This window comes from Neomonachus schauinslandi, chromosome 8, assembly GCF_002201575.2.
Source record: "Neomonachus schauinslandi chromosome 8, ASM220157v2, whole genome shotgun sequence".
In the NCBI taxonomy this organism is placed as follows: domain Eukaryota; kingdom Metazoa; phylum Chordata; class Mammalia; order Carnivora; family Phocidae; genus Neomonachus; species Neomonachus schauinslandi.
The window spans coordinates 113,819,659-113,844,760 of record NC_058410.1 but is presented as its reverse complement, the minus strand read 5'-3'; the positions used below and the strand labels follow the sequence as shown (position 1 = coordinate 113,844,760).

The following is a 25,102-nucleotide window of genomic DNA, read 5'->3' as shown; positions in this document are numbered from 1 at the left end:
CCCCCCCCCCACCCCCCCCCCCCCCCCCCCCCCCACCCCCCCCCCCGTGCGTGTGCGTTTGTATCTGATCCACCTTCTTCACCCCCCCCCCCCCCCCCCCCCCCCGGTCCAGGCATCCTTTTCAGTGATACATTTAGAAAAATGGATATGCTGTTCAAGGGAGTTGTCTTTACTCCTTGTGCCTCACTACTGCCTTAAAAAAGATGCTGTAAATGATGAGGTCAAGAATCAGCAAAAGTAAAGAAGGTGGATCAGATACAAACACACACTCACTCCTAAAACTCCACCTTAGTAAGAATTCAGTGTTAATTTTTAAAGCATAAACTGACACAGAATGACAAAGAAGTTAGAGCAATAAAATTTACAAGTTGAAAAACAGATCACTGGTAAACATCTTAGTGGATCCAGGAAAACTGAATACGCCACTGGTGAAAGCTGAGAAGCGCTGGGATGTAAACCATAGTACTCCTTGCCTCAGGGCTTGGGGTTTGGCAGTGTCGGGTATCACTGCCAAGTGAGGGTGGGATTTAACCCAGAAACACTGCTTTAAACATCTTTTAAAGATGGCATGCCTGGGTGGCTCAATCAGTTAAGCATCTGATTTGGTTTCGAGTCAGGTCACAATCTCACAACCCTGAGATCGAGCCCCAGGTCAGCGGGGAGTCTGCTTGTCCCTCTCCCCCCGCTTTATGCTCTCTAGCATGCTCTCTAAAATAAATAAATAAAATCTTAAAACAACTAAATAAAATCTTACAACAACAACATCTTTTAAAGAAACAGGGCTCCAGAACACAGGGCATGATGCAATCTAACAGCTTGGGTCTCTGAAGGATGCGCCACATAATTGAGGGGAGAGTACCATTCTGAAAACAGGGAAGTTAAGTGACTATGTAACTGCATGTTGAACCCCGTTTTCCTGCAGAAAGAAGGCAACTGACATCACATAGGAAGAAAAAATGTCAAAAATGAGATAGTAAATTATAGCCTCTGAGAGATAATCAGAGAACCAAAAAACTCTTGAAAAGTAAAAATGTAGTAAGAGAAATGAGAAAAAATAAAGCTTATAATAACTAGTCAAGAAATAGCCCAGAAAATAAAGCAAAAAGAAAATGACAGAAAATAGGAGACAGGTAAGATAATACCTGCACAGGAGGTCTAACATTTGAATACTGAGATTTCAGAGCTAGAGGACAGAAAGGAAATAAAACAAAAAACCAACCAACCAACCAACCAAACAACAAAGAAAAAGTCAAAACCAAAGAACTAGAGTTTCAAAATTAAAAGTGCACACCAGGGGTGCCTGGCTGGTTCAGATGCAAGAGCTTGACTCTTGATCTTGAGGTTGTGAGTTCAAGCCACATGTTGGGTGTAGAGATTGCTTAAATAAATAAATAAACTTAAAAAAAAAGTACACACCAAGTCCTTAATCTAATGGATAAAAACAGACTCAAGTGAGGCATAGCACTGTGAAATAATGATCCTAGAGACTTTCACAGGGGAAAAGGCTGCATACAAGGGATCAAGAATCAGAATGGCACTGGTCTTTAGCAGCAACAAGTCAGGGAACTAGAAGATAATAGAGCAATGACAAACATTCTTAAGGAAAATTGTTTTCAACCTAAAACTTTGCATGCAACCAACTGAGTGTGAAAGTAGGACAGAGACATTAGCAGACATGAAAGGTGCCCCCTCCCAGTCTCACACACCCCTTCTTAGGAAGCTACTACAAGTTGTATATACTCCAAAACAAACAAAACAAAACAAAACAAAAACCACAAACAAAGAAAACAATCATTTTACAGTAAACCAAGAAAGAAGATCAGAGACAGAAAGTAGGGGGTATAAAGAGAGAGTAAACATAATCTCCAGGATGATGGTGAAAGGAAATCTGAACGGCGGTGACGCCGCAGGCCTCCGGGGCGATCCAACAGGCGAACGCAGGTTAGAAGACTCCAGGTTCCAGACAGAGCTCTTCGGGAAGAAGTTGAAAGAGTACTCAAGGTAGCTGTATGCATTAAAGTATACGTATTTATACCACTGGGTGAAAGCGTGGGATTGAATTAATTAATAAATAGTACAAAGATGACTAAGCAAATGAAACAGTGTTAGGCAGAAACAGAAAAAGAATCAGTACAATTTATGCTCAAGATAGCACTGGGTCCCAATAATGCAAACACGGAATGATTAAGTAGCCAAAATCATATTAAATTGGGAACATGGGGGATGGATGCAGTGATGGTACGTAAATCCTGTAGTAAAATGCCTAAAATTGGAAAAAAAAAATTGGGAGCAGTATAGCCAAGTTATTTATTAGCAACATGAAGGTAAATACTGATGTGTGGGGAGTAAAAAAATTGGCAAAGGGAGGGGACAGATTTTTGAATCGACATTATATACATGCATAACTGACAAGAATGTAATACTTTAAAAAATCAAGCAATCTGAAAATCATATACAATTTTATTACTGAATGCCAGATGCTGTTCTGCTGCAGAGATCAGTAAGATGTGACATTTAGTCCTGACTAGGACCCAGCAGGACAAGACAGTGATGTCTAGTTCACACTGTGTCCTTGTACCAAGGTCAGAGCATGTGCCTATGTTGGCTGAAGGAGTGAATGAATGAAAACAAGGTAAAGTCATTTTAGCATAGGGCACATTTTTTAAAAAGAGAAGAGATGCCCCTGGGTGGCTCGGTTGGTTAGGCGTCTGCCTTCGGCTCAAGTCATGATCCCAGTGTCCTGGGATCGAGCTCCACATCAGGCACCCTGCTCAGCAGGGAGCCTGCTTCTCCCTCTCCCACTGCCTGCCTGTCTGCCTACTTGTGCTCTCTCTCCGTCAAATAAATAAATAAAATCTTAAAAAATAAATAAATAAATAAAGAGACATGAGGACAAAAAGAGAGTAATTGTGGTAGTAAAAGTGACATGAAAAATTGTAGCAGAATAAAGAAAAGTGTGCCAACCCGGTAAGAAAATAATGGAGGAAGGTGTTCTAAACACAAAGGCCCAGAAGCTTGAAGCATTTGATGTTTGTACCATGTGATATCTGTGACAGAGCCAATGAGTTTCTCACAATTCATTTACTTAAATATTTATTGAGCACCTCCTAGGTACCAGGTTCTAAGTACTGTAGGTACAGCAGTGAACAAAAAAATCTGTTGTGATGGGACATACATTTAGGGATAGTAAGCAAACGACTATACAGTATCAGACTGTGGTAAGTGCTATGGAGAAAAAAAAATTGAGAGGGGAGAGGAAGAAAGAGACAATACATGAATGCATATAATAAAGGTGCATGGGTTTGGAGAGTGGTGGTTTGCTAATTATGTTAGGTGTTCAGGGAAAGATCTCCCTGATGACAGCTGAATAGGAACTTGAAGAAAATGAGTGAGTTGTACACATTATCTTGGGAAGAGAATTCCAGGCAGAAGGAGGACACTATTTGCTTGGTGGTGTGTGGGACATGGTAAAGACTTTGGCATTCATTTTGAGGGAAGTCACTGCGACTCACATTTAAAAGGATCACTCTGATAGCTGTGTTGACAACAGTCTGTAGGGGGCACGGGCAGCTGAAGGGAGAGAGTTGAGTAGGCTACTGCAGTCATCCAGGTGAAGACTGGCTGGCCTAGACGAGACCATGGTACGGTAGAGTAATTCTAATTACTTGGAAAGTTTTTCCCCATTCCTACCAATCAGTGCTAAGCTCTGACTTCATTTTTTTTCCTAAAAGGTTATCACAATAACCTAGAAGTGAGATCCTTCTAAGGTATAAACCATTAGGTACAGGATGCCAAACGGAATAGAGAATTTGAAGTATAAAAATAAACGTAAAACCTATTAAAGTGGAGTTTCGATAACGCATAGTTTTTGCTTCAGCAATCTTCAACATTCCTGTTTACAAAGTATATGACTCCGAGTAGTGTCATTTATGTGCAAATCATTCTACTGTAGATTTTTGAGGTGTCCATTAATAATGCCCTCCCCCAAATTCTTAGCTAGGTAAGCAACAGTATTAACAGGACACTATACATCAAAAATCCATTTTAAAAAAGAACCCAACTTTTGACTTAGGAATTCTATGTTTAGGTCATGTCCTAAGGACAACCACACAAAGATTCATGAGCAAAGATGCTCATCACTAAGAGCTATCAAAATTGTGTAAAAACTAAGTACATTAGGGAATACTATATAACCAACTGAATTTGATAAAACTTTCTGGTTGACAAAGAAAAGTGTCCAAAATATGTTAAATGAGTTAAAAGTTTACAATTAATAAGTTAGATACCAATTTTGAAAATAACAGGGAAGTATGAACATAAGCATCATTGAGTATGAAAGTGAATTAAGATACAGATAAAACAAGATTGGCCAGGAGTTAATATTACTGAATCTGGGTGGTAGGTACCTAGAGTGGGAGTGGGGGCTGTTTTATTATACCACTCTCTCTACTTTTCTAAGTATATTTGAACTTTTCTATAATAGAAGATTAAGAAAAAAGTGAAAAAATATTGAAAGATGTTAACTGGCAATCTAGGTATAGACCGGCAGATGATTTCTTCCTTAGCACAATTAAAGTTCAACTTTTCATTCATTCCTAGTCACTTCATAACACAGCACTAAGCTAAGTTTAACTTACCACCCAACAGGCATTTCCAAGATCAGCAATCTTCACTTGGAGCTTTTCTGCATTTTTTGGCTCAAGGGGATTAACAAGAAAATTTCCAGCAGTGGATTTTCCTATAGACAAAGGATATCATTAATAAGACTGTTTAGTGAACACAGAAATACCCAAAGGTTAATAAAACTCTCTGAAGCAATATACCCAGGCCTCCGACTGGCAAACTTCATTAAATTTTGTAAGATAAAAGAGTACAAAAAAAAAAAAAAAAAAAAAGAACACAGCAATACCTTCAGTTTACACAATAAAACCTACTTCTACCTTTAGAGCAAGTGAAATGCTGTGCACCCACTACATGACCAATACAATTCAAAAAATTAGCTAAAAATTTACACATTGAAGGTAACTTGGGAACCTGCTATGAAGCTTTATTTATAAAAACAATGGTAGATTTAGACTAGAAATTCATGAATATGCTATTCAGGGAAGGAGTACTGGGGAAGTATGTCTGTTTAAGTACCTTTGTTGTCCAATGGTCCATTTTGTTCTTGCTCTTGCTCATCTTCACAGGGTATCTCTGCCCGAATGCTTTCTTGAAGTTGGCTGATGTCCTGTTCACTGAATGACTGGTCTACATTTGGTGAAGCCTGGCACATCATGGTATCTGACACCTCAGAGGTTATAGGTGTACAAGAGTCTGTTTCTTGAGATGTGCTGCTGTCTCCATTTTGGGAGCTTAGGAAACTAGGTTCCTGCTTCAAATTTTGGACATCACAGTCATTAGCATTATGCAGATCCTCTTTAAGCCTCAATGTTTCTTTATTACTGTTTTCAGTATAATTAATGATTTCAATTACTCCATTGCAATTAATTTCTGCTGCACCACCCTCTACACCACGTTCCATAAGTGTTTGATCCTGGTCAATGGTACTTGACTCTTCTAAGGAACAAACAGACAAAAAGGATGTATGTGTATGTGTATGAGTGAAAGAACAAAAAAATTTCTCCACAAGATTAAAAACGTTTTCTAGAACTTATACAGGGTGACATAAAAACATGATTGAACATCTAAGACCTATTTATGGAAGGATAAAGATCTTCTTATCCTTACTCAAGTGCAAAATGAAGTCTACGTTGCATTTTCATAGAAAAGTCAGAAATTACATTTGACTAGTACCTGCCTGACATTTATGAATGTTTCGTACTCTTACTGTATAAGGACACCCCCAGAGATGTGTTGTATGCATGAAACCACTATATTATAGAACAATGATAAATTAATGTTAAAGTAAATTTTTGTGTATGCTCTATTTATACCAAGTTTTTCTTGGGTCATTTTATTAGGTGGGTTCTCTTTCAAGGGTCTTTCAACAGGACTCTCTGATTCTTCTTGCTTGTTTGGTCTTTTTTGCCCAGGGCCCGACTCTTTCTCCATTTCCTCAATTTCCTGCATTCGCTTCTCTAGTAATTCTGCCTGGCGCTTCTGCTTCTTCTTCAATTTCTTCTTCTTATTCTTTGACATTTTGTCAGCCTGGGCGGAGATTACAAACAGATAAAGCCTTCAGGTGGCTAATCCATTACCCCCAGTTGGAGATAACTGTTAACTTTAATATTTCCTAATTAAATTTCACTCTTTTCCTAAGATAGCACTTAAGTTTCTCATTAACTTAAACAATGTGGATACTCTTATGAAACCAAATAGAAACAAACAATAAATTTTGGTCCTCTGAGCCTTCTGTGGGGCTGGTGTATTCTCAGACACACTCAAGTTTATAGAAGCCTCACCAGTACAAACTTGTTAAAGATGCATGGGCATTTATAGGAGAAAATATAGAAGCGCAGGAATATTTTTTTCTTTGGTTTTCAAACTCTACACAAACTGTGATCCCTAACAGAAGAATCCCTGCCCATTGCCCACAGATCAGAATTAAACATAGAAACCTTATACTTACTGGTTTAGGCTGGGGCGCAGTACTGACTGAAAAGAAAAGAAAACCAAGTAAGAATCCTGGCATTCAGCAGCCATGTAAGTTTATGTTATAGAGAAAACTACTGTTTTTAAAAGCAACTTTGGTAGAAGTACCATCTTTTAAAAAAGAATAATGCATAGAGAAGTTGGCAAACATAAAATAAATTTAAATAAACTAAATTCTTCTCCAGATGAAATCCATATATGCAAGGAGCCAAGTCCCCAATTTCTGGTTTCCACTATTAATGCTGCAAAAATCTCATTCCCATGTATGCTTAAAATAGAAAATGATAGGCAACAACCCAAGAACCCCCATCTCTTAATTCTTCCCCTTGGCACTGGTCAGTTTTAAAAGGAGCATGGCATTAAGAGTTATACAGTAATTTGTATCATAGCATAGCATAGATTAGGCGGGAGGTAGAATCTTCCATAAAAAAAATTTTTTTTAATTGTGGTAAAACCCACACAAGGTGAAATTTCCCTCTGAACCATTCTTTTTTTTTTTTTTTTTTTTAAAGATTTTATTTATTTATTTGACAGAGAGAGACACAGCGAGAGAGGGACCACAAGCAGGGGGAGTGGGAGAAGGAGAAGCAGGCTCCCCGCAGAGCAGGGAGCCCGATGTGGGACTCGATCCCAGGACCCTGGGATCATGACCTGAGCCGAAGGCAGTCGCTCAACCGACTGAGCCACCCAGGCGCCCCCGCTCTGAACCATTCTTAAGTGTACAGTTCAACAGTGTTATTTATATTCACATTGTTGTGTAATATTTCTAGAATGTTTTCACTTTGGAAAAATGAAACTCTATGCCCATTAAACAACTTCTCATTTCCCCCGCTTCTTTAGTCTTCCTTTTTAAAGGAAGCCTATGATAATTGACATTTCAACTTGAGGATCAAGAAAGTCCCTCAAAAAAAAAAAAAAAAAAAAATTCCTCAAATATAATAAAACTACTAAAATTAAAATCTATACCCCAAATGGCAAAAAAATCATAATCATAGCCATCATTTATGTAGCACATAATACTATGTGGCAATCTATTAACTGCTTTAACATGGAACTAATCCCAAGAACTCCTGCATGAGGGAAAAGGAAGTCAAGGCACTTGCTCAAAAACACCCAGCCAATGATGCAGCCAGGATTCAAACCAGCTCTGTCCACTCCAGTGCTTAAACTCAAGTTCTTGATAGCAAAGTTATCTTGCCCCTGCACAGATCACACTGATCTATAAGCAAGCATGTACGTATGATCATGGTAAGAGGTACACACATCAAAGATGGCCACTGAATCACAAGAGAAAATATTTTAAAACAAGAACATAAATCAGCTTTTATAGTATACAAAATATCTGTACCCAGAAGACACAATTTCTAGACTTCTTTCTACAGGAGAGCAATACTGAAGATTAAAAAAGTCTTGAAGCCTGAGACTATTTCTTACACATAAGTACTTACTATATCTTATTGTTAAATGAATGAGTATGATTTACTTAACTGCCTGGTAATAGAATAAAAATAGGAACTTCTCAGGTTTTTTTTGTTTTTTAAAGATTTATTTATTTGAGAGAGCGAGCAGGGAGCCCGATACAGAGCTGAAATCAAGAGTCGGACACTTAACCAACCGAGCCACCCAGGTGCCCTGGAACTTCTCTTAACTTCTAATGAGACCAAAGTCCTCAAAGAAAACATACCTGCAGATCCGGAAGGTGGAGGAGCTCCAGATCGCTGCCATTCTGTTGCTTCTGCAGCCAGTCTTCGGATATACTGCTCATTCACTGACAACAAGATGTTTTCTGGTTTAATGTCAGTGTGGATGATACGGCACTTAGTGTGTAAATAATCCAGACCCTGTAACACCTGGATGGGAATAGAGCAGTAGATTTGTAAACACAGAATACAAGTCTTTCTGGAGAAGGAGAAAATCACAATATAACATTTTACAAAATAAAAATATAAAAACAATATGGTAGTTTTCAACAGAGAATAAAGCACTTTTGATAAGGCACAAAGAAACTTCCCCAGAAAGATTACTTGTAAACTATGAGCAAAGGCAAGAGTTTACCTATAATAAAAAGTTAAAAAGCTAACTGTATTTGGAGATATTTAATGAAGAACATAAAGGCCAAGAATAAAAGTCAATATGCTCTTTAAATGTGGAAATATAGGTGATGAAAGAGATTTAGTATCTCTTAATTCAAATTTCCTTGTTGATAAAGAACTGAGGTCTCTTGATTCCCAGTTTAGAGCTCTTTCCACTAAAACACATTATCCAAACAAATTATTTGCTCTTTGAAGTATATTTTCCTGAGAGTAAACTTTACTGTATATTGAAAGCTATTTAGAATATTAGAAAATACCCTTGCATAATGTTCTATAAAGAGACAGTAATAATTTGACATAGCAATTCTCTATTAATAATCAATATTTGTAACCAGAACTTCCAGATAAGGGCTCCAAATTTCCAACACCAGTCATTGAACACATCTTCCCCTCTAATGATTATTACAGGAGATGAATCTGGGAAAAATGGTTATTGCTAAAACACTTAAAGACAGAATGAACACTAGGGGCTGAATAAAACACCTAATTTTAGCAATTAAAAAAATCTCTAGTTAAAAAAAAAATTCTATTTGATATAGGAAACTCCTGACATTTTAAGAATATAAAACAATCACCACAGAGAAAATATTAGGATACATACTTGCTGGATAATTTTTTTGACACAAGGGAGTGGAAGCCCTTGATAATTGGACTTGATGATCCACTTCAGCAGATGATGCCCCAAAACTTCAAACACCATGCAGATATCTAGGAGTTTGTTAAGGAAGGAAAAAGGAGGCACAAGAGAAGAGGCAAGATAAAATGTGTTCTACCCCAATGAAATTTACTGTATTATTCTTTCACTATAAAAAGTTATACAGTATGACTAAAAAAATAACTAGCTGTCAATATTCTGAATTCCAAAGGTTAAAGAATGCTTAAGTTACTGAAAACATCCAAGAAATGGAAAATTCGGAGGTGCTGGTTTACTGATAAAACTATGCACATTAAAACAGTAGTAAAAGAAAAGTGAAACCTGCACATTCAATTAGTGAAAGCACTAGCCTTAAGTTGTTGATTACTTTTCCCTGATGCAAAACTAATGCTCAGGGTAACAACTCCTACTCTCATGGTCTCAAAGCAAGAAAAAAATAACTTCTGCTCTAACTACAGGACATAATGTACCAAAACTTAACCTAAAAAAATGTGAAGGCCAACATTTTTTAAAATAGGAAAATGACTTGCTTTATGCTCTGTAGTTTACAAAACTAATCTTGATTCTAGTGCCACCGTGTGTTCTCTTTCTGTATCAACATCCCAATCACCATAAGCAGGAATAACTCTATGAGCCTACGAGTGTGCAGGGCAGCTGGGATTTTAGTAGTATGTTGCTACCCTGCACCTCCAGAAATTACTACATAGGGGGAAAGTTGAGATATACATATGTAATAATGACCTAGTGCCCAGACTTTTCCTTTTTTTTAAAGATTTTACTTATTTGACAGAGAGAAACACAGTGAGAGAGGGAACAAAAGCAGGGGCAGTGGGAGAGAGAGAAGCAGGCTTCCCGCGGAGCAGGGAGCCCGATGCGGGGCTCAATCCCAGGACCCTGGGATCATGACCTGAGCCAAAGGAAGACACTTAACGACTGAGCCACCCAGGCGCCCCTAGGCTTTTCCTTTAAATAAGATTCGCCACTAAAGGAAAACCTGGACTCCTTGAAGAAATGGCCAAATTCCAGATGAACCTAGAAACCGTGCTGTGTGAACAGTAATGGAACACATCAAGAGGAACAGTTTGGAGAGGACGCTACTGGCCAAGTTGAAAATATTTTTAAAAATGAAGTTATGAATTAACTTATAAAAAATAAAAACTGAATGAGTCCAAACAGATACTTTAAAAAGTATGTGTGTGGATAGGAAAATCTTTTTAATTTTTTAAAGATTTTAATCTTAATTTAAGTAATCTCTACACCCAACATGGGGCTCAGAATCATGACCCTGAGACTGAGCCATCCAGGTGCCCCTGGAAATATCCTTTTTAAAGAAAAAGTCAAGTAATAGATATACAAAGAAAGACAGAAATAGAAGATCACCATTTTATACTTACTATAGTAATAATGGATTCAACTAAGAATCAATGAACACCATAACTACTGTGTTAGATTGTTGGGAATAAAATCACAATGTCACAGTATCACCCCAGACTGCTTATTAATTATGAAAGGAAAAAGGTACTTCTAAACAGGGAAATCTGGAAGACTGTGCCTTAATCTAGTGATCCAACTTATTACCCACTAATGATAAAGCACATACTAATGTCAGGTACCCTCTGATGTAATACACTGAGAAGAATAGAACATCATCCATGTAGTATACTTGACAAAAATCATTAACCTGGATTTAATTTTCAGGAAACCACTAGACAAATCCAAATTAAGAGACAAAATATCTGCTCTGGATTCTTTAAAAAAAAAAAAAGTCAATGCCATTAAAGGAAGGCCGTGTTCTAAATTAAAGAAGATTAAAGGGACATACTACCTCAGGGAAACACAATCAAAATTTTAATAAGATAGCGTTTCAAATTCACTAGACTAAAATAAAAAGACTAACATGACCAAATGTAGGGGAGGATATGGAGCAATTAGAACTCTCATATTTGCTAACAGAAGTGTAAAATGGTACAACCACTTTGGAAAACCGGCTGGCAATTTCTCAAAGTTAAACGTACCTAGGAACTTCTGCTTCTGTCAAGATGGAGTTAACAGGGCATGCATTTACCCTCGTGCTTAAAATGACAACAACAAAAGCAGACAAAATACATAAAACAACAGATTTATTGACCCTGACATCAGGCAATAAAGGCAGTGGTCCTTGAGAAAAGAGAAACAAATCAGCTAAATCCTATGATTGCCCCTTGTTACTGCCTTGAGACTTTCCAGATTCCTTGAGTTTAAGAGGAGTTACGAGTCTTGGGAGACCAAGGCAGCTACAGAAAAACGGAATTTTGGAGATCTGCAAAGGGATCCCCTCAAGAATTTAGCAGAGTACTAACCAACGTAAGTATACAAGGAAACACAAGGAGGCAGGGGGAAAATACCATCTGAGGGGATTAGAGGGAATAGTGGCCAGCGTTCCCAAAGGGCTCCAACAATGTCTGTTCTCATCAAAAAGGCTAGACAAATTCAAAGTCATAGTCGTGGACCAGAAATAAACCCATCATATAGTCAATTCGTTTATGACAAAGGAACCATAAATATACACTGGGGAAAGAACAAGTCTCTTCAATAAATGGTGCTGGGAAAGCTAGTCAGCCACATGCAAAAGAATGAAACTTGACCACTATCTTACACCACATACAAAAATCAACTCAAAATGGAGACTTGAATGTTAAGACCTGAAACCATAAAACTCCTAGACAAAAACATAGGCAATAGGCAATAGGCAGTAAGCTCCTTGGCACTGGTCTTGGCAATGATTTTTTGGATCTGACACCAAAAGAAAGCAAAAGCAACAAAAGCGGAAATGAACAAATAGGACTAAATCAAACCAAAACTGTTCTGCACACCAAAAGAAACCATTAACAAAATGAAAAGGCAATGTACTGAATAGGAGAAAGTATCTGCAAACTATGTATCTGATAAGGGGTTAATATATAAGGAATTTGCACAACTCAATAGAAAAAATTTCATTAAAAAATGAGCAGAGGATGTAAATAGACATTTTTCCAAAGACATACAGATGGCCAACAGGGACATGAAAAGGTGCTCAACATCACTAATCATCAGGGAAATAGAAATCAAAACCACAACAAAGTATCACCTCACACCTGTTAGAATGGTTACTATCAAAAAGACAAGAGATAACAAGTGTTGGTGAGGCTGTGGAGAAAAGGGAACCCTTGTGTGCTGTTGGTGGGAACATAAGTTGGTGCAGAAAACTATGGAAAATAGTATCAAACATTCCTCAAAAGATTAAAAATAGAACTACCATATAATCTAGTAATTCCACTTCTGAGTATTTATCTGAAAGAAATGAAATAGTTATCCCAAATTCATTAAGTTACCAGCATCCCCATGCTCATTACAGTATCATTTACAACAGCCAAGACACAGTCCACCGATGGAAGAATGGATAAAGATGTGTGTGTGCATAAGCTTCTAGTTTAAGATGAGTAAGTCTTGGGGATATAATGTACAGAATGGTGACTACAGTTAACAATACCAACTGTATATTTGATAGTTGCTCAGAAAGTAGATCTTAAAAGTTCGCATCACAAGAAGAAAACCTGTAACTATGAGTGGTGATGGATGTTAACTTACTGCGGTAACCATTTGCAATGTACACATTTTTCAAATCATTTATATGTGTACACCCAAAACTAATGCAATGTTCTACGTCAATTTTATCTCAATTAAAAAAACATAAAGAGTAGAAGAATTCATAGTCATGGGGTGTCTGGGTAGATTATTCAGGAAGGTCTTGCGTCGGTACAGGCAATAATTAGTCCTCAACTGAACACTGCCCTGGATCTATCTAATAAATCATAAATGTAAAATCTGAAAAGGATCAAACTGTTTCCATGTGATATACCTGCATCCCAGAACAAAACTCAAGACTTATGGGAATACAAAATATCCAGCAGCCAAATGAAAAATCACAATATATCTATCAAAGATTACAGGCAGGAAAGATGCAGGAAAACATAGTTGAAAATTACAATAATCAATCATTCAAAACTAAACCAGAAGTGACATAGATGTCAGAATTAGCAGACAAGGAAATTAAGCAGTTACAGCTATAGTCCATATATTAAAAAGTAGAGACACAGAAAATATATACATCTATATACCTATAAAACACCCAAGAAAGAATGAAAAACTGAAAGAAGTATGTGACATTTGGAGACTGAAACACTATCAGATTAGATACTGGATGACTAAAAACTGGTCCCAATTTTTTTTAGGTATGGTAATTGTATTGAGGTTGTATTTTATTTTATTTTTTTAAAAGATTTTATTTATTTGACAGATAGATACATAGCGAGAGAGGGAACTCAAGCAGGGGGAGTGGGAGAGGGAGAAGCAGGTTTCCTGCTGAGCAGGGAGCCCGATGCGGGGCTCGATCCCAGGACCCTGGGACCATGACCTGAGCTGAAGGCAGCCGCATAACGACTGAGCCACCCAGGCACCCTGAGGTTATATTTTAAAGTCCTTGTCTTTTGGAGATACAATCTGAAAGAATTATGGGCGAAATAATATATCTAAGGTTGCCCACAAAATTAGCAGGAGGTAGAGACAAAACAAGATTAAACAAGATCCTAAAATGTGTAATGGGTCTGTGGAGATTCACTAAACTATTCTACTTTTGTATACATGAAATATACCAAAACAGGATTTTTAAAAATGCAGACTGCTTAAAAAAAAAAAAAAAAAAAACACACCCAGAAAACAGAATTTTTAAGTTATTCTATTATGTTCCTAGTTTCAATCTTTGATTTGTTGAGAGAAGCATTACAATTTGACAATGGTATTTTAATCTGTAAGCAGTGATATAAAAATAACCAAACATTTAGCAGCTTAACAAACAAAAAGAATTGGATAAAAGGATACATGAAAAAATTTTCTTGGGGAGATGGTGTAAAGAAAAAACACAAAGGGCTGAACACTAATAAGGGTCACATTTAGAGCACATTATGAGTAAGAGGAGCTAGGAAAAGAGGTAAAATACATACTAGAAATAAGAAGTATCCTAAAGACATAGTAGGTCACATAGATGGCCGAAAAGAATACTCACTGGCTAATGTCAATAGTATATATAGAACAGCTGTCCTTCTTTAATCACTCCTCGCCCCTTACCACCTATAGAAGTAGAATGAACCAACTATAGTGAAGTATACTGAAGTCTACATAACTTTCTAGTTCAGGGCCCCTTATATTTCAGTATGAGAAGGACAGTGCTCTGGAGATGCTCAGATACAAAGAAAAATACAGATACATGGCTCCATGCAGACATACTTATGTTGTGAGAAGAGAACAGCATAACCCATTAACCCTTAACTCAGTGCTCTGACTTTTATCCTTTTCAATCTCTAGTAGCAGCAAATAATGCAGTAGCCAAGACAGTTGGGAGACAAGTAGGAGGAAGAGCAGAGAGAAATGGGCTTAGGGCAAAGAGGAACTCAGTGGATAAAACTACAGAGAAACCAGCTGGTAATATATGGAAAATACCTTGGAACTTGAAATTCAAACCCACTAAGATTTCAATAGTTAAAAAAAAAAAACAACACCCTTCTTCATTAGAGTCAAATAAAGGTACTCAAGCATTACTGAGGAGATTATTTAGAATATTTCTAGTTTTATTTGTAACTTTCCCAAATTAGCAGAGAGAGTTGGCATGACAAACACCCATTACAAGATCAAACAACAGGGAAACAGAATCTAATGGCATCCTATGTATGTTTTTATGTCTTGGTTATTAGCCTTATTATATACACATAGAGTAAGCCACCTACAAAGTGACCACAATAGTCACAAGACTCTTTTAAAATGGATGATTCTTGAAGCAGTTTTCTTCAGACATTAGGAATATGTGATTTGTACTTCTCCAAGGAAATAACTCGCAACTAAATTCAGAATGACAGATAAAAACTTTTCACATTATCACCTGTTCTCTCTCCTCCATTCAAATCTCTTACCATAGTCCACATGATGCCAGAACCATACATAGCCCACCTCCTTAGAAAGAGATAATTGGCAATTAACAGTGTATGTTAAGAGAAGCTAAACATGCAGGAGAAGTAGGATGAGAGATGAAATGTCTTTCCTTTTACATTTTTAAATAGTTTATAAACAGGTAGTTTTAGACTCTCCAATCCAAGTGAGATTTTACTTCATCTTTTATTCTGAAAAGTCTGATAAGCCTTCATAAGCAAGGCTGTTGCAACAACCTCTTAATCAGTTCACCACATGTCACTTTGGTATTAACTTATGAAAAAAATCAGGTAAGGTTCCTTTCAACTCTAGAAATTCTAAAAATCCAGGTAAAAACATTAAACAAGTCAGTTTTTTCATCTTAATAGAACACAATCACACCTGTTTAGATTCTAAGCATAATCTATATGCACAGCCTCTTCAATGTTGAAGGCTGGTAGATAACACATTGTGTTAAATTTTTCTTTATCCAGTGTTTATCATGAAAAATTACTTCCATTAAAATTTCTGTGCTAATTGATAAAAATCACAGAACCTTTACTAATACAAGGCTAATTTAAAAAAAAAGATTTTCTTTTGACTTTGGTTTAATTTGCCTGGAAAGGGGAAAAAGCCTAAAGCAATCCCCTGACAAGTCACAACATATAAAGATAAACGCTATACACATCTTAGTGTTCAGAAGTTTACAATAACCCAAAGTAGTTTCATTATACTTTGCCTTGAGAAAAGAGCCAAATGCTATTTATATAAATCTGGTTTCCTCTCTTGGAGATAAGGTTATTTCGTGATTTTCAAACACTTCTTAAAAGGATACGTGTTCCATTAACTCCTGATATTTTAAAGTCATCTAGTAGTTGAACGACCATTTCTCTATTTGGATCATTAGGGTCTGAATTACGAACCTACAGTGGGAAAGAGACAGTATTTAGCAACAGGGAAAGCGTAGAAATAAGCCAAATAGTGGGGGAGGGAAAACCTACAGCATATGTAACAAAGGATTAATTACTCCCAAGAAAGAGCTAACACACATCTATGAGAAAAACATACTAAAATTTTAATAGCTCAAATAGGCAAAGAAATAAATAGTGCACAAAAGGAAATACAACTGACAAAGACTATTGCTCTAATTCAACCATTTTTCTACTAAAAGTGTGACTCTCAAATTAATTGCTGGTTACCAGACCATGAGGAATTAAGGAGCTTTTATAGGATGCAAAACAACCACTGAACCAACATTCATCGCACTGTTTACTCAGCTAAACTTTTTTCCCCTCCATAAAAAACCTTCTCAACAAAGGAAGCAAGCAGTATTGATTTAACTTTTGGCATAGGCTCCTATCTTGTCCGACTGGCACTCTGAAAATTACTTTCTTAAGAGCTCTCCTGGTCTAACATCCTCACTTTACAAATGAAAACTCAAGGGCTCAGAAGAAATGGAGTGATGGGCTGGAGGATACACTGGACTAAGGCTGGTCTTAAAGCCCAGGTTTTTTACTCTAAGTTTAAGCTCCTCCTACCATAACTTCCTAATTTTTAACAAAACAAAAAGTTTTCCTAAAATTTAAGTTTTAAGATATAAAAAAGGAATTAAACAGTGTTTATTTTGTTATATATTTTTATAATATTTTAAAGCATAAAAAAGATGTTATATGCTTATTCACACTTTACTTTTTTCATTAGTTTCAGAAGTAGAGTTTAGTGATTCATCAGTTGCATATAACACCCAGTGCTCATTACATCAAGGAGGCTCATTAAGCCCTCCTTAATGCCCACCACCCAGTTACCCCATCTCCCCACCCACCTCCCCTCCAGCAACCCTCAATTTGTTTCCTCTTATGGTTTGCCACCCTCTGTTTTTATCTTATTTGATTTTTCCTTCCCTTCCCCTATGCTCATCTGTAAAATCATATGGTATTTGTCTTTCTCTGATCTATTCTGCTTAGCATAATACCCTTTAGTTCCATCCATGTCACTGCAAATGGCAAGATTTCACTCTTTTTGATGGCTGTGTAATATTCCATTATAGCCATCTATCTATCTCACATTTTCTTTATCCATTCAACTGTTAATGGATATCTGGATATTCTGGCTATTGTCAGACAACTTTACTTTTAACCATAGTAGGAAAGTAAAACATTTTTTGTGCTATCTGGTACATAAAACATGCTCGATAAATATTTTCACTTATTTGAAAGGTTTTTTTAGTGTTTATGATGGGAATCCACCACTTCCCCTACCACAAGCAAAGAATTTATAAATATTGTCATCTTCTAGGGTGCCTAGGTGGCTCAGTTAAGCATCTGCCTTTGGCTCAGGTCATGATCCCAGGGTCCTGGGATCAAGTCCCACATCGGGCTCCTTGCTCGACAGGAAGCCTGCTTCTCCCCCTACCTGCTCCTCCCCCTGCTTTGTGCTCTCTCTCTGACAAATACATGCATACATACACAAAATCTTTTTTTAAAAAAAAATACTGTCATCTTCCTCTATCTCTTTAAGGATACTGGAACTTTACAATAATAATTAGTCATGCTAAAGAGTCTACATTTGGTATGTCTTAATTCAGTAAAACTTATGATGTTTTTCCGTTCACACACATGATCTAATTAATACTCACTGATTTCAGCAACCGGATTTCATCTAGTGCTGTTTCAGTATAATGTTCAGCACTTTTAACTACTTTCATTGCCACAAACTTCTTTCCCCTAAGAAACAAACACAGGCAGTTAAGACTAATGCCCTATCCTCACTTTAGGAAGGTAAAATTTAGTGATAACTGGGAGGCAGTGACAAAAGTACAAATATTGATTCCATGTTTCCCTGTTCTTAAACATAGGCTACTTCTATGCAATCATGTGTACCTGTTAACTGTACTAACTGGCCAGATTTCATTTATAGGAGGAAGAAAATCTGTTCTAGGGTAATCTCAGTCAGCACACATTTTCTCCGAGTTAAAGTCTACCTTCTGAATGCCTCTCTGAATCCAAGTAAAACCATGAAATGGTAATAAATACAGGGGGAAAACCTTATCAAACCAGAAGTGTCCTGTATATCTGCATGTCAAAAGCTAAAAGGTTAAAAGTTTAGAAGAGGCCAGAAGAAATACTTGGGGTGAAACCAAACTGATAAAAAACAAAGTGCACAGATCTCAATTACTGTCTCATCAAAGACAGTACACTTGTAGGTAAACATCCCATGTTAATTACCTGTGCTTTTTATGTAGGAAAAATTTTAGACTGTATGGTTGAGCAAATCTCTTACCAGAACAAACTACAAGAAAATAATTTCACATAGGTTGGTATAAGACATCATCTAAAACTTTACTCCAATTAAAAAACTCAAAAAACACCCTATGAATTTACATACCATACTTCCACTGAATATTTGTAATGTTTTGAATTTCTGAGTTCCAAGTGCCTTATGGATACTAATTTAATCAATCTTTTGTCTCTGAGGCACTTCTTCCCCAGAGGAAAGACAAATTTGCTTAAGAACATAAAGATTATCAACAACAAAATTCTGATCAAGAAATTGGTCTAGAGCTAGACTGAAGGCTAGATCATCTCTGGAAAATCAGATGAAAACCCTTAGGCACTGCCTAACTAATTCTTTTGCAGGACCACTACAACTTACTGAATATCCCATGATAACCACACTGTTGAAAAGTGTCCCCAGCCCAACTTTCGGATCACATGATATCTCCCATTGAATAGATCTCCGATTTTCACAAGATGATAACCTCCTGGAAGAAACAACAGGAAGGAAACAGTCACTTAAGTAGTAAGAAAAGAAATCTCACATTCCATTTTTCAACATCTATACACCATTTATCAAATAAAAATGGTTTCTTCTACAAAATCAATTGAACAGAAAAAAATTTTAAGTAAGCCACACAGTATTACTGAACTCATGTTATGAAAAAAAATCTTAGGGGCCCCTGGGTGGCTCAGTTGGTTAAGCACCCAATTCTTGATTTCAGCTCAGTCATGATCTCGGGGTTGTGAGATAGAGCCCTGCGTTGGGCTCTGCGCTCAACAGCAAGTCTGCTGGAGATTCTCTCTCCCTCTGCCCCTGCCTCACCCCCTGCGTGCGTGTGTGCTCGTGTTCTCTCTAAATAAATCTTCATTTTTAAAAATAAGTAAATCTTAAAAAAAAAATCTTAGAGAATGATTTAGAGCAAGCAAGTGATGTTTTGTTGAACAACCAAGTTACTTAAAAAATTAAGTCTTTTTTTTTTTAAGATTTTATTTATTTGTGTGTGTGTATGAGAGAGAGAGAAAGAGAGAGAGAGAGAGAGTGCGTGCACAAGCAGCGGGAGCGGCAGGCAGAGGGAGAAGCAGGCTCCCGATGAGCAAGGAGCCCGATACAGGACTCGATTCCAGGGTCTTGGGATCATGACCTGAGCCGAAGGCAGATGCTTAATTGACTGAGCCACCCAGGCATCCCAAAATAAGTCATTCTCAAACAAAAATAAGGTTATGTATCACAATTATTCTTGCCCCTCAATAATTTCATAGATTTATCTAAACATACAAATGTTTATAAATAAAATCTGTTTATAGTTGCAGTCTCAGGATGTATTTTTATGAGGGAGATAAATGAATTCCATTTATTTAACTTAAAAAAAAAAGGAAAATAGTTTGTTTTCTAAAACACAACACAACAAAACAAAAACAAGGAAAGCCTGAAAAGGCTGCCAACAGTGGCAGGAATCAAGGTATTTTTACATCTTTGCTTGCTGAGAATAATACAAACCAGGTTCTTCCAGATCGTAAGATACATTCTGGTATCACTTGCTATTAATATTAAGTATCTATAATTCCCGTTTAACTTATCTTAGCAATCATCACTATGAGAAAAAAGTAATGAAAGGTTTTCTGAAGAGTCTATATACCAAATATCATTGGTTACTTCTGGATGATACAGTGTTACAGATGGCTTTTATTTTCTTTTTGTTTAATGTATTTCTGAAATTTTCTACGGTAAATATGCACTATCATTTTTAAGTAGAAAAAAGGGTAAAAATAGATTAATATAAAACCAAGGTTTACTAAATTAAATTGAAGTGAGAGAGAATACTATTTCTTTTTTTTATTATTTTTTTATTCTTATGTTAATCCCCATACATTACATCATTAGTTTTAGATGAAGTGTTCCATGATTCATTGTTTGTGCATAACACCCAGTGCTCCATACAGAATGTGCCCTCCTCAATACCCACCACCAGGCTAACCCATCCTCCCACCCCCCTCCCCTCTAGAACCCTCAGTTTGTTTTTCAGAGTCCATCGTCTCTCATGGTTCGTCTACCCCTCCAATTTCCCCTGCTTCATTCTTCCCCTCCCGCTACCTTCTTCTTCTTCTTCTTTTTTTTCTTAACATATATTGCATTATTTGTTTCAGAGGTACAGATCTGAGATTCAACAGTCTTGCACAACTCACAGCGCTTACCAGAGCACATACCCTCCCCAGGGAATACTATTTCTTATACTTCAAGTAAAGGATGCAAAAAGCAGAAAACATCAAAACAGCTTACACTCACAGACCAAATATTCAAGTGAATAAGTGTTGTATTGAGATAATATATATATATTATACATATATACATGAATCATGTCTTACTTGGTATCTCCAAAGCCTTACCTTTACAATAATCATTGGGATCTTCCTGCTCATCATCATCAGACCCCAGAATCTCCTCTTCCTGCTCTGGTAGATCACTTTCAGAGTGGGGAGCAGAGCCTCGGTGCTGAGTTTCAGATCTAAGAAATAATACAAACATGTTCATTCCATATGGGCAGAATAAAATAGGACATTAAGAAAATGTCATTATCAAAATGTCTCCCCACTTAACAGATAAAGTACCCTAAGAAAATATTAGCTATCACTTTATCTTATGTTAGGAAAGTATTTTTTTAAGAAAAGATTTGAGAGAGAGAGGGAGAGAGCGAGTGCGCATGAGTGAGAGGGGCAGAGGGAGAGGGAGAGAGAATCTCAAGCAGACTCTGTATTGAGCCTGACGCAGGGCTGGATCTCACAACCCTGAGATCATCACCTAAGCCGAAACCAAGAGTTGGACGCTTAACCAACCATCCAGATGCCCCAGGAAAAGAATACTAAAAAATAAGTAAGTAACTAACTAACTAAATAAAAATCAGTACATGATTAAATAAAATCTGGGAAATACATAAAAGTACAAAGGGAAAAAAATTACTTGAAACTCAATATCCAAACAAAATTGCTGATAAACTATTATATTTTCTTTCAGTATTTTCCTATATTTTTATGAAAATATGTATCTGTAATCACATACTATATAAACAAATTGGTATCCTGCTTTTCCTATTATATTTTAAAGTTTTCTCCTCATTCCTATGCAATCTCTTAAATCTTACATATTTTCCTTAGATGTATCACCACTTACTTTGGCACATTCTGCTCAGATGGACATTTAACTTGTTTCTAATTTTTTACCACTAAAAATAAAGCTGATGAGTATTTTTGGATAATCTTTATTCTGCATTCAGAATTACTTCCCTGAAGTTAAACCACCAGGTAAGGATAGAAACATTCTCCTTACTTATAAAAACAACATGTTAAATATAGAAAATTTGGAAAATAATTATTTTGTTTTAAAACACTTCTATTCTGCACAAATTAATATTTTAAACTATTTTCTTCCAGCCTGTGGCCATGAACAGCTTTTAGAATTATTATGTAAGTATGACTTTTCTAAAGAGCTGAGTTACATTTCCTGCCATATATGGGCTTTTGGTACTTCAGTACTAACAGGTTTGGGAAACTTAGCTTATTTGATAGGTAAAAATGGGTTTCTTATTTTATAATGAATAAAAAATTTTTACTAATTCTTTTCTCTACATGCCATCAATTAGTTGTATCAAAATTTTTGTGCACTATGAAGGTCAGAGGCAGAAAGACTTGGATTTGTATTCAGGTTTGACACCTATTAGTTGCCTGCTTTATAAATTATAGTTTTAAGCAAAATAAGCAGGGTATACAACATTCCTTTTAGTAGTTGCAGGAAAAGGAATTTTAATTCCTATTTTTTCAATATTTTACCTTTTCATCATTGTTTCATCAGATTTTCAAAAGATACAATTTAACTTAAAAAAAATTTTAATAGTAAAACCAGTTATATGGGCTATTGAGACATAAGAAATACCTTGGCAAGCATAACTAATGATTCAGATTTAGATTTTTGGTGACCTTTCCAACCTGCCTCAATTCTTGGTACTTTTTTGTCTTCCAGGAATACAAAAGTAGCTATCAACCACACGATTCAAAATGTGTTCATTTTTAGTGAAAACCGGTCTTTGGAAAACTTATTTAGTAAAGAACTAACTGGCCCACTTTCCTAGGTAGAAATAATGAGTCTGAATGAATATTCCTAAATTTAAGATTAAGATGAATTTCTAAAACAGATTCTCTGATTTCAAACTTGTGCCTTTTACAATTAAAATTACAAAAAATAAAATTACAATTTTATGAGAACTATGAGAACTACAATTGTGAAACTTTTGAAAAGCAGTGAAATATAAGTAGGAAAACCAGACATAAAAATGCTGAAATATTAGAATCCTACAAATATCATGGGATTCATAATGTTAAAAAATTATTTTTAAAAGATTTGGACATTCTTGGAAGCAAATATTTGTGAAGAGTATTTTAGTATAAGTAGAATTCCCAGTTAAAGGATTCCAGATTCAAGAGTTACGAATTGCAAGTCACAATGTGAAATACAAGTCTCTACCCTGACATATGTTGGGATAGAAGAAACTCTCCTTACTCTAAAAACAGGAGAGAAAGATTACTTAAGGCTGGGGGGGGGTGGGGAATCCTATTTTTTAACTTTTAAATGTCATTTAAAAAATATACTAAATTTACATTTAAGTTTTAATTTCAAATATATAATGTCTTAATATGCAGTCATCTCTCTGTGGTGGATGTCCTGCCCCTTCAGTCCCCCAGTCTTCCTCTCTTGATTTACTCCTTCATTTCATAGTGCACATTTATCAGTAACTTCTGGAGAATGAGCGCATGGGAGGTTAAGTTTAAGATCTCTCTTATTATTTTATCCTCACCCTTGATTGCTGGTCTGGGTATAAAATAAATGCTCTGTTGCCTTCTAGCTTTCAGTGGTGCTGTTGACAAGTCCAACCAATGCCTTCTGATTTTTTTTTTTTTAATTTTATTTATTTATTTGAGAGAGAGAGAGAGAGAGAGAGAGAGAGAAACAGCTTGAGAGGGGAGAGGGTCAGAGGGAGAAGCAGACTCCCCGCTGAGCAGGGAGCCCGATGCGGGACTCGATCCCGGGACTCCAGGATCATGACCTGAGCCGAAGGCAGTCGCTTAACCGACTGAGCCACCCAGGCGCCCTGCCTTCTGATTTCTTGAGTCTCCAAACAGGACTTGTTTTCCTCCCTCGGTGTTTTTTGTTTGTTTTTTAAGGAGTTTCTCTTTAATCCCCATGTTCTGAAATTTCCTGAATGGCTTTTAAAAAATCCAGCTTGCGAAGTACTTTCTGTGTAATTACTTGCAAGACAGAGATTCATTTAGTTCTGAGAAAATTTCCTGTATTTCAATGTAAATTTAATCCTCTTCATTTTGTCTATTCTCTCTGGAGCATGTTTTTTCAGACGCTGGACCCTCTGACTCACCACATTAATTTTCTTACATTTTCTATGTCCTTAGATTTTGTTGTTGTTCTACTTTCTAGATTTATCTAACTTGTGCTGTCTATTACATTTCTACCATATTTTTAATTTCCTACACTTTTTAAAAAAATAAACTCTATGCCCAACATGGGGCTTTAACTCACAACCCTAAGATCAAGAATCCTATTTCTACCAATTGAGCCAGCCAGGCACCCCATTTTTGCTCCTGAATGTTCCTTTTTCACAGACTCCTGCGTAGTTTCAATGACGCACTGTCTTTTCCCTTAAGGATACTAGTTAATAGTTTTATGTTTCCTTCTGATCCTGTATCATCTTGGCTTTCTCAAACTACCCATGTTTTACTAATGCCATACTTTTGTAAATGATGTCCATCATGGAGTATCAGACAACTGAAAAAAGTCTCTGTCATAAAAAGACAAAAACAAAAAAATTTTGAGGAAACAGAGACAGTTACTATTAGATAATGAGGACAATATGGTGATATGATTAAAGAATTCAGAATCACTGAAACTTTCATTGATGATGGGTGTTAAGAATAAAGAGTAATACTACAGAAAGAAATTTCAGCTTATTAATATTAGGAACTAAAACCCATTCCTCCTAGAACAAAAAAGGGGAGTTCTAAAATAGTTTCAGTCTGTGCTTTGAAATTCCTCATACCTACACTTCAGGTCTCAAATTTTGCTATTCGTGTGCAGAAGAAAAAAATTATGTCAGCACTTTGAAGAGCTTTAAAGCTCTCAAAGCATATAAAATTTAACCCAGTACATCTACAAAATCTCTTATTAGTTGAAATGGACAATGGATCAAATTTTAATAGCAGTATGATTTCAAAAGAGATAACCTGATCCAAACAGCAGTACTGTTAGAAATAGCAATATACTTGGCTAGGGTACAGAATGAAGCGAAGGCAAAAATCTGTGAGGAAGGCAGAAAGTAGTGGAGAAGTTTGACAGTTTTGCTCCTCTCATATTTCCAAGCCAGACTTGACACAGAAGGAGTAAGAACAGACAAATGATAAAAACCGTATTAGTCAGGGTATTCCCCCTTACTTCAAGGATCTTTTCAATT

General features: G+C 36.4%; 1 protein-coding gene across 2 annotated transcripts in view; it reads right to left on the bottom strand.

Moving 5' to 3' along the window:
* Positions 1-25,102, bottom strand: part of SRPK1 (SRSF protein kinase 1) — a 78,851-nt gene that overhangs the window by 12,789 nt on the left and 40,960 nt on the right. For both annotated transcript variants that reach the window (XM_021684674.1, XM_021684673.1), the window contains exons 3-12: positions 20,979-21,097; positions 18,970-19,078; positions 17,954-18,041; positions 16,154-16,241; positions 9,289-9,395; positions 8,279-8,444; positions 6,572-6,597; positions 5,937-6,150; positions 5,140-5,559; positions 4,638-4,738 (exon numbers count right to left, since the gene is read on the bottom strand). In XM_021684674.1, coding sequence (XP_021540349.1) covers positions 4,638-4,738; positions 5,140-5,559; positions 5,937-6,150; positions 6,572-6,597; positions 8,279-8,444; positions 9,289-9,395; positions 16,154-16,241; positions 17,954-18,041; positions 18,970-19,078; positions 20,979-21,097 — 1,438 coding nt within the window. The remainder of the gene's footprint in view (positions 1-4,637; positions 4,739-5,139; positions 5,560-5,936; positions 6,151-6,571; positions 6,598-8,278; positions 8,445-9,288; positions 9,396-16,153; positions 16,242-17,953; positions 18,042-18,969; positions 19,079-20,978; positions 21,098-25,102) is intronic.